General features: G+C 41.6%; 2 protein-coding genes across 2 annotated transcripts in view; both read right to left on the reverse strand.

Moving 5' to 3' along the window:
- Nucleotides 1–1,512, reverse strand: part of scdb (stearoyl-CoA desaturase b) — an 8,981-nt gene extending 7,469 nt beyond the window's left edge. Inside the window, exon 1 of the mRNA XM_037686851.1 lies at nucleotides 1,428–1,512. The gene's annotated coding sequence lies outside the window, so the exon portion shown is untranslated. The remainder of the gene's footprint in view (nucleotides 1–1,427) is intronic.
- Nucleotides 1,513–5,688: 4,176 nt separating this feature from the next.
- Nucleotides 5,689–9,954, reverse strand: trmt2b (tRNA methyltransferase 2 homolog B). Its single transcript, XM_037686862.1, has 3 exons — nucleotides 9,932–9,954; nucleotides 8,992–9,833; nucleotides 5,689–6,552 (listed from the first exon to the last, which is right to left on the reverse strand). The coding sequence occupies exons 2-3, from the start codon at nucleotides 9,826–9,828 to the stop codon at nucleotides 5,932–5,934; spliced, it is 1,458 nt and encodes a 485-aa protein (XP_037542790.1). The 5' UTR covers nucleotides 9,829–9,833; nucleotides 9,932–9,954; the 3' UTR covers nucleotides 5,689–5,931.
- Between the last annotated feature and the right edge of the window lie 604 nt (nucleotides 9,955–10,558).

Here is a 10,558-nt window from a genome sequence, read left to right on the forward strand (position 1 = left end):
CAGCTGCAGGAGGTTCCTCATCTGCAAGAGGTTCCTCAGCTGCAGGAAGCTCCTCAGCTGCAGGAGGTTCCTCATCTGCAAGAGGTTCCTCAGCTGCAGGAGGCTCCTAAGCTGCAGGAGGCTCCTCAGCTGGCATCTTATAAAGCTCAACCAGACACAAGATAAACTGCTAGCTGCAGCAGCTGTTTCTGCTGCTGTGGGTTAGACACAAAATAAAAAAACAACTAAAGCACATTTCATTCAGAGCTACAGGCTCTTTAAAGGCTTGGAAGGACTGCCTGTCGCCCGCCACCTTTATTGTCAGAGCTTTAGCTATAATGACAAAGTTGGTGCTGTTTTGGTCAAAACCCTGCGCAATATGTCACGCTCGGAGTACGTGTTGAAGATGACTCTCAGCTACAACCACATCAGATTTTAGCTCCGTGTCTGTGGATTTGACTTCTATCTTTTTCATGCTAATGTTGATCATTTGGGGCATCTGTCATGAATCAGACTGACTCCAGATGTAACCAATTTTTTTTTTAAATCATTAAAATTCATCCGGTGGTTTGTGGGATATTTTGCTAACAGACCAAGAGGGTCTTTAACAGTCAATGCTGAAGTTTTAAGCTGGAATGTGCTGTAAATGACTCCAAGCCATATTCACCAAATTTTAGCACAATATCTGTTAAACTGCAGCAAACAACAGGTTTTAGGTCAATATCTGTAAAAGTGACTTTTTGTATTTTAGGGTTTTCTGGCATCCTTGAATCAGGCTGACTCCAAAAGTAATCAGTTACTGTTGTACATCTAATAATTACAATCTGGTAGTTTCATTATGATTTGTCCAGTAGTTCATGAAGTTTTAGACGCACACACACACACTCACTCAGAGACACGCAGAAACTAGATCTTCCGCCAAATGTACACTTTTTGTCTTTGCCAATTTCTATAGTGCTGTGTCATTTCGGGTTTACATTTTTCTGACATCTTATAATTCCTCCATTTAAGCTTTTAAATGAACCGAAACAAAGAACCTTAAACACAAACATTACCTGGAACCTGTCAACAGAAAGCTCTCATAAGAGATTAGTAATGTTTTTATTGGCATTTTTTTATTGCGTTTTAAAACAAAATGAAATAACTTGACAAAATGTTGGTAGAAGAATTTGTACTGAAATGTCTGTACATACAAAATACTAATTTTAGATTTATAACATAATAAAGTTAGAGAGCTTGGTTTATTTGCATTGTAAAGTATTTTATTAATGTTACTCCCTTCTATTACCTTTATACAGCTTAAAGTTTTGTCTATTTAATTTCATTTTCTTTGTAATGAAAAACTTATTTTGTGTTAAATGATGCATCCTAGATGAGGATCATCTTCTCATCAAAGACACTCATTCAAATTAATTCGACTCAAGCTGCTTCTGCCGAGGTCTACTCACAGTTTGCTCTTCCTCTGCAGGTCCCCAGCTCAAATATCCGATGGATGTGAGGATTAAAGATGCAACACCGGTGACTCGATCCTCAGTCTGCAGAGCTGCTGTCACCCCTCAGGGCGTTTAAATGCAACAAACTGCTCGGCGTGGAAACAGAAGCCACCGGTTGTAAATATCCCATTGGCTATTCCCTCAACTTGTGTTGACCTCCCTCCACTTGTTTTCCCCCAATCAGACAAAATCAGTTGCTCAATCTTCCAAATCCATCTTGATTTGTGGCTATGCGTGTGAATAAATATTGCACGAGGCTACAAAGTCTCCTCATTTATGACACAAAGATTATGTCACCCAGAGGCAGTCTGGGTGACATAACCAGGTCACTTTGTGCCATTTTTGTTGCATTTAGATATTCAGGTAAAATCCTAACAAGTCACATCTCATCTTTTGGTATAAGACGGCAGAGATCATTTAGAGATTTTGAACATCTGAACCACTTTTAAAATAATTTTGAATTCCTCTGACTGGGAGTATGAGCTCACATGAACGATGGTAACCTCTCAGAGGACATCTTACCACTCCTACTGTACACTCATGGTGTGAGTGACCTGGAATGAACTGACACAGACGTTGTGAAACAGATAATTGAGGTCATTGCTGATCAATCTTAAGTGGGCATGGTGCCACCTGCTGTATAAACACAGACTAGGAGGCTTTAGGCAACTGTCACAGCAATAAATGAGGAAAAAAATATCCCTGAAATATTAAATATGAACATTTTACCATTTGTGATTTTGTCTCAGCGCTTTAACTAAACATTTTTATTAGGACTTTACATGAGAATTATGTTACTTTTAAGGTTTGACCAAAACAGCTGCAACTATTTTTCTGCACATAAGATGATTTTAGTTTAAAACTCTAGCATGAAAGGCAGCGGGCGATAAGCATTCCTTCAAGGAATTCTAGGTAATCAGATTTAGATTGTGTATTTCCACAGTAAAGATGACTTGAATTCAAATCTTGTTTTCTGTGAAAGTCAAATTTGATGCATTTTTTTGTTAATACATTTTCCAGATTGTAATAGTGAGAGGTAGTGAAGGAGATCAGGGTCATATTTATTCATTAAAATCTGTGCACCATGTCAATTTACTGCGCAATAATGGGTTAATTCATTTATTCACGATTTTATCATCACAACTTAGAACAGAAGTAGAATTTGTTAATTGAAGGGGACAAAATAAATGAATATTCATCCAAATGAAGATGAGACTAAATCTGGTTTTTGAAATTTTATTACAAAAAAAAATAGAATCCTCAACACAACATTAAAATAGATGAATAATGAAGAATAAGAATTTGAATAAAACTTGAAGAAGTAGTTGTTAAGTAACTACTTGGACTTGATGGTTTAATAATTAAGGTAAGGCAAGGATTAAATTTCATTTATCTACAAACAAAATAATTATTTGAACAAAATTCATTTTAATTTGCACAAGAATTTAGATAAACTTGAATTATTTGATAGTTTGCATTTGGGATTTGGATGAAGGACTTTTATTTCAGCTGGATTGGCAAGGCTTTTATGAAGTGCATCAGATTAAAATATTATCAGACCCAATACATTCATGTAATCACCAGGTTGGTCCCTTACCGGATCGAGCTGGAAAATGTGGCTGCTGTTGCTCTGTCTTTCCAGGAATTCAGAAGCTAATCAGGCCTTCAGCCCTCCACGCAGGAGACAGGTTACAGCTCAGGAGCCCCTCAGGGGATCTTGCCAGTTCCTCGTCCAAGGTGACTACAGTGAGAGTGGAGGATGTGGAGACGAAGACGGAACTGACAGACAACAAACAGTCCAAGGACACCCTGGGAGTTACCAGATGGTGACAAGACATTCGCTGAGATTATCTGGCGTCTTCACTTGATACAACTGATCTCAGTTGATCCCAAAGATTTTACAAACAGTTGTGCCGTCATTTGAAGTGAACTTCTTTCCCAAAAGCAAAGGAGAAAAATTTGTTCAAACCTATACGAACATTTCAGTATACTAATAATTGTAAACAATAATAAACAATATTCATGCCTCAGACATGTCATGATTAAATAAACAACTTTAATTTAGGCAAGGGACATTGAGTCCGAGTGGGCCATGTTATGCACCTCGACTGTTGAAGTGGCTGCCTTGAGTTGTGGCCCCAAATTGTCGGTGCTTCTCGCGGTGGCAATCCACAAATCTTGGTGGACACCCTGGATTAGAGAGGTTGTCAAACTGAAGAAGGAGTATTATCGGGCCCTGTTGGCTGGTGGGACTCTGGAGGCAGCTGAGGAGTACCGGAGAGCTAAGCGGTCCACAGCCTTGGCTGTTGCTAAGGCAAACGCTCGGATGTGGGAGGAGTTCAGTGAGACCTTGGATGAAGACTCTCGGTCGACTCCGAGGAGATTCTGGCAAACCATCAGCCGGCGGAGGAGGGGCAAGCAGCACTTTATTAACGGTGTTCAGTGAAGGTGGGGTGCTGTTGACCTCAACCAGTGATGTCGTTGGGAGGTGGAAGGAATACTTCTCAGACATTCTCAATCCCACTGGTATGTCTTCCATGGAGGAAGCTGAGTCGGGGGACTTCAGGGTTGGTCTGTCCATAAACGTGGCTGAGGTTGCTGAGGTAGTTAAAAAGATCAGTGGAGGCAGGGCTCAGGCTTTGGACAAGATCCACCCTGACTTCTTTAAGGCTCTGGATGTTGTGGGACTGTCTGTGTTGACGTCTTTGCATTATAGCGTAGATATCAGGAGTACTGGATTGGCAGACTGGGGTGGTGGTTCCCCTCTTCAAAAAGGGGGACTGGAGGGTGTGCTTCAATTAAAGGGGCATCACTCTCCTTAGCCTACCTGGTAAGGTCTATTCAGGGGTACTTGAGAAGCGAGTCAGATCGTTGGTTGAACCTCAGATTCAAGAGGAACAATGCAGGTTCCATCTTGGTCACTGAACCAGCTCTTTACCCTCACTAGGGTACTTGAGGGGTCATGGGAGTTTGCCCATACAGTCTACATGTGCTTTGTACATTTGGAGAAGGCTTTCCGACCATGTTCCACGAGGTACACTGTGGGGGTGCTCTGTGAGTATGAGATTGGGGGCTCTTTGGTCCCTAAACAAGCAGTGTGAGAGTTTGGTTTGCATTGCCGGTAGTAAGTTGGACCTCTTCAAGGTGGGAGTTGGACTCTGCCAGGGCTGCCCGTTGTTACTGATCCTGTTCATAACTTTTATGGACAGAATTTCTTGGTGCAGCCAGGAGGCGGAGGGTTTCCGGTTCGGTGGCCTCAGGATTCCATCGCTGCTCTTTGCAGATGATGTGGTCCTGTTGGCGTCATCGTGCCGTGATCTTCAGCTCTTACTGGAGCAGTTCACAGCTGAATGTGAAGCAGCTGGGATAAGAATCAGCACCTCCAAATCTGAGGCCATGGTCCTCTGTCGGAAAAGGGTGGATTGCTCTCTTCAAGTCGAGGGTGAGGTTCTGCCTCAAATGGAGGAGTTCAAGTATCTCAAGGTTTTGTTCATGAGTGAGGGAAGAATAGAGCGCAAGATTGACAGACAGATTAGTGCAGCGTCTGCAGTATTGTGGAGTCTGTGCCGGTCTGTTGTGGTGAAGAGAGCTGAGCTGTAAGGCAAAGCTCTTTGGTTACGTTCCTATCCTCACCTATGGTCACGAGCTCTGGGTAGTGACTGAAAGAATGACATCATGGATACAGGCGGTTGAAATTAGTTTCTTCCGCAGGGTAGCTGGACTCCCTTAGAGATGGGGTGAGAAGTTCAGTTATCTGGGAGAGACTCTGAGTAGAACCACTGCTCCCCCACATTGAGAGGAGCCAGATGAGGTAATGTGGACATCTGGTAAGGATGCTGCCTGGCTGCCACCCTAGGGAGGTGCTTCCGGCATGTCAGATTGAGAGGAGACCCCAAGGAAGACCCAGGACGTACTGGAGTATCTAGGTCTCTCGGTTGGCCTGGGAACAGCTGGATATGGGAACCAGTGACCCCCCATGACCCAAAAAAGAAGAAGCAGGTAAAGATAATGGATGATGGATTGATGAATTTAATGATTTTTCCCCAAAAAATTGAAATGTGTAAGCATTTATCAATCTGCAGCTGAATAGGTGTCAAAGGACAATGAATGTGCAGAAACAATCAGACAGTCAGATCAAGAGAACTTTAAAGAAAGCGGTTCAGAGTGGTTTTGAGATTACCTCAGGTTCAGAGGTTAGGAAAGGCCTTCTTCATGCTACACACACTCCTTGGACATGTTCAAGTTTAAGTTCAAGTAGGTTTTATTATCATTCTCATGTTATGTAATATCATAGGCAGGTATTTGTATCAAGTTGAGCTTGTTTGTTTTTATTTGTGTATCTGCACTTCCCAGGTGATTTGTTTAGGTAACCCTATGAACTATAACACCTCTTAAATTCTAATTTTATTACAGCTTATATTGCCAGTTGTAAAACTCCCATTTGTACAAAATGTATTTGCTACCTCTCAAAAAGAAGCACCACTTCACAGTGTGAAGTGTGTGGGAACATGTCCACAGGAACAGCCAGAGTGGGAGAAAAGGCATCTCCTGTGAGCTTCTTCAGTGGGTTAGGAGCACAACAAAGTTCCCTGAAGTTCCTCATAGCCTCTCCATCAGGTTTACAGGAAACGTAGACCAGCCTGCGGATGGCAGGTTGGTTTCGCAGCGCTCTGATCACTTTGTGGTGGAGGCCAGCTCGAGATGGGTTGACCACAGCCGTGAGGCCTCCACCGGCAGAACTCAGCTGAAACATCAGCCTAGGAAGCTCCACCTCTGCCTTACCGGGGAAGAACTCACAGTTCTGTACGTTGTTAAGAACCGCGTTGTGAACGGCATCTTTCACCGCCTGTTCGATGAGCTCAATGCCGAGAACTCTGTCCACTCTGGGAGATAAAATGATGCCGATGGCCCCTGTGCCACAGCACACGTCCAGAAGAGTGTCTCCACTTTGTGACTGTTGTTCTTCCTGCTTGATGTTTGGGAAGCAGAGGTCCCTCACTGTGCCGTACAGAACCTCAGCTGCTGTCTGGTTCACCTGGAAAAATGCATCAGCCGAGATGCGGAACTTGAATCCCAGCACCTGCGAGTCCCAAAAAACACAAGAAAAACCACCAAATCACTGCATAAATTCTGATTCTGTCAACTTCTGAAATTAAAGACTTTAAAAACAGAATATCAAACAAAGAAGTTCTTAAACTCCTGATTAGCAAATCCCTCTAAAAGGAACATGAGCCCATACTAAAGCTGAACCTCTACTTAAAAAAATGGTTTATTTATGTTTTTGTTCTTATTAATGACAACTAAATGTAGAACTTTGTTTTCAGCTTCTAAATTAGTGTTTAAAGTTTAAAAAAAGAGCCACAGCTTTAAAGTAATATAACAAGCATATGTTTGTCTGATATTTTACAGTCTAAAGTGTACATTTAAAGGTAATCATTGCAAAGTCATGAAAACTCATTTAAAAAGAATCATGAAGTAAGAAACAAAACTTACAAATATTTATTTTGCTCAAATCAATGGATGTGTCCTTGAATTAAAAATTTGCAATTAAAATTTGTAAACAGCTGCCAATCACCACATGTGTTTGTTTATTTACGGAAAGAGCTGAAGTGTAACGGCGACGTCTGCTGTAGAGCCGTGCGAGATGGAAAATTTGACAATTTTGATGCATTACTTTGTGTTTTTGCTTAGCATGTTCAGTACGCACAATTTTTATTAAAATCTGTCTAAATTAAAACAGACTTGAAAACCAAGGTAGATTTCCTCCATTTCTCTGGAAAATACAATAAGACAAATTTGTCACTCCAAGTCTTTAAGAATAAAATTTGCTGTCGCCTCATGATTTTATAGATTCACTTGTCTACTTCCAGTTAAACAACCTCTCCTCAATTCTACACTTGTAATGTAGATCGATCATGTGACTCAAACCTTCAGCAAGGTTTTCATTGGATTCAGCAGACTGCTTTGTTTACATTCAGTGTGTACCTGCATTTCAGAATTGCCTATCAGTGTATCTGGAACATTACTTGAGCAAACTCTTCCAACATGCATCATTTAATACAGTTCAGGATTAGGCCTGTCACGATAACAAATTTTGCTGGGCCATTAATTGGCTCATAAATTATTGTCATAAAATTGTTTGAAATTTGACAATAATTAGTAATTATTGTAAAATTTAAGAATAAATATTGGTTATTTTATTTTGAGCGTAGTACGTTTTTTTACCACTGGATGGCAGTATAATACTGTTTGAATCGAAGGATGGATAGTGAGTGAGCGAGCAGAGTGATACTTGAAGAAAAATGGGAGGGAGGCCCCTTGACGTGACATGGGCTGGCTCCATAGTTGCCAAGTCCAATTATTATAAGAGACTTTGGGCTTGTTTTTTTTCTAAAGTCGCTTGCAAATCTTGTGAGTCGCGGGTTGTGGTTTTTTTGGGCTTGTTTTGAACGTGAAGTTACTTATTTGGGCTTGACTTTCTTTCCGAGTGAAACTAGTTGACGAGTGGTAGTAGGTAGTCTGTCCCTTCCACGCCCTCGTTTCCTGTTTATCGCTCCCGCCCAAGTTGGCGAGGCGACAGGCGCACACACAAATACGTCTGTGGGGCACGCTCCCCAAACACTCATACTGTGGCTGACCACTAGGGGGCTCCATTCACATGAAGATGTCAAGATGTTTTGTTTTTAAAATATGTAGAAAAAAATTACATATGCAAAATGTATTTTTTATCAGAGCTTAAAAGTATGTTATTTAAAGTGTTAAGCATAATTTTGTTGTTGTTTATGTGTAATGCCATAGTAAATGTATGTTTATACTGTTTACAAACGGCCTCTGTTGTGCACAATGTGGTGGGTTGCCAGTTGAGCTTGTTTTCATAGAGCTGGTTGCTTGTTTCTATCGCGAGATCTGACAACATGGGCTGTCTCCTTTTGTTTTCGTTTCTCAAAATGGCGGCTGGTTTGAGCTCTTTAGCATAGCATTTTTCACACAACGCTTTTAATAAAAAAGCAGTAAACAAGTTATCAGCTTCTTTTTGCAGAGAAAAACAATTGTTTACACGAAGGCACGGGTTTCAACCGTGAATTTTGGAGCTTTGACAAAACGGAGGTTTTCTTCCCCAAGGTCGGCCTGTTAGCTTATCAGGTCTCTCTTGTAAATGAGTCCTCGAGGCTCAATGGGATTTACCTGTCTAAATAAAGGTTGATTGATAGCTTAGCTCGTAGCTTAGCTTTAAAGAGAAAAGAGAAAGGGAGGAGTCAGTGAAGAGCACTGGAGTTGAGCTTTTTGTCATCCAGTGTCTTCAGTAGAAAGAGAGAGAAACGATAAAGCTGATAAATGAAAATGAGGTTGATAATTTTCATTCATCGTGCGATTAATTGATTTATTGTTTATCTCAACAGGCCTATTCAGGATAACTTTGGTTACAATTTATTTTGTGGCTTGCCATGAGTACCTTTAAAGCAAACAGTGATGAAAACACTTCCTGGTGCAGCTGGATAAGAGATTACATGCGTATTACCTCCTCATATATGTAAGGCTGACCGTGCAGAAGCTGGTAGGGGGATGCTTCATGTGTGCAGCGAGTCATGGAACTTTCCTGGAAAAACAAGGAGTCCAGTTTGCAGACCGATCCGGGCCCCTGTGTGAAATAATCCACCAGCTCAGCCTTATGGACAGCCACCTCGTCAGGACTTAGTGTCTGTGGGTGAAAGTACACTATCACCATGGTGTGGCCCTGTGCATTGGTCCTCACTGTGACCTCTCTCCAGTGACCCCTATCGTGAAAAAGCAGGCAGGGGTCCAAAGGAGACCTACGCAGGAAGTCCTGATAGCACCTGGCCACCAGTTTGTGCTTCTCCGGGATGTTCAGCAGGTGGTCTCCGTTGATGCAGACAATGTTTCCCTCCTTGCCCGTTCCAACATAAAACCCAACTGTCTTTGGATTTCCATCCACTCCTTTGTTGACAGAAAATGTGGATTTATTGCGGTAGCCATTCCTAACCGGGGAAGGGAGAACAGGCAGGACAGGGAAGCGGAGTTTACCTGCAGGTGATGATGAAGGGAACTCCTCTGAAAGCTGCATCGAAAGATGAGACATGATCCTCTCCTGATGCTTTAGTTTGACTTTAAGCTGCTGCTCGTAGCTCAGCCTCCACAGAGGGGTGATTGCATCAGACAACCTTTCCTCCCAGGACACATTACCTTCATCCCAGGAAGGCTTCTTCTGACTTCTCCTCCACCTTGTTTGGGCTGTAGAGCTACACGCTGAAGTCAACACGCAGGATTTCTTCAAAGACAACAGGATATTCACTTTGGCAAATACGGCCAACCTGCAGCGTGTCGCCAGCAAACTCATTTTGACTGTAAAAGATCACATTGAAGAGCAACTAAGACGCTAAATCTAAATATTAATATGGAAAACTAATGCTCAACTTTCATAAAGAACATGCAGAACTTACTTCCTGGTTTTCTCCTTTTTGGTTTTACCGGCGATTAGTAACTAGAATACTGGTACACTAGCGCCACCTAGTGGACCGGAGGAGGAACAGCGGCTGGGGAAGAGTATTGCACCCAACTTGAAAAAAATGAGTTATTATAGCGATGCCAATTTACCCCGTCTGTATTATGAGCTCTTTCTTTCTGTATTATTTATTCTTGAGTATCCTATTTTGTTAAGATGCTACTTTTGCTTTAAAATTGACTTTTTTTTTACCAACCCAGTTTTACATTTTACACAGGTCTTATAGAAAACTATGTACATATACACTGCTTATTTATGTGCTACTGACTCAGAAATGATGACTTATGCCATCTCATAATTATGAAATGCTAAATCACAATTTTGAGAAAACACCTTTAATTCATGAGTTGTTTTTTTTTTTTTTAATCATAGTGGAAGAAATGGGCTTCCTTGAGTACGTCCCTGTTCTCTTGTAAAACCTTGCTTTTCCTTGTCTTGAGTTCTGCCTTGCTTCTTTGAACCTCCTTTGTTTTCGTACTACATTGCAGCAATGGTTGCACTAGAATATATTTATGATGCTCAACGGGCAGAAATCCAGAAGAAAGAAACAAACTGCTATGCAGTC

The sequence above is a fragment of the Nematolebias whitei genome, chromosome 1 (assembly GCF_014905685.2).
Source record: "Nematolebias whitei isolate Nwh7 chromosome 1, NemWhi1, whole genome shotgun sequence".
Classification (NCBI taxonomy): domain Eukaryota; kingdom Metazoa; phylum Chordata; class Actinopteri; order Cyprinodontiformes; family Rivulidae; genus Nematolebias; species Nematolebias whitei.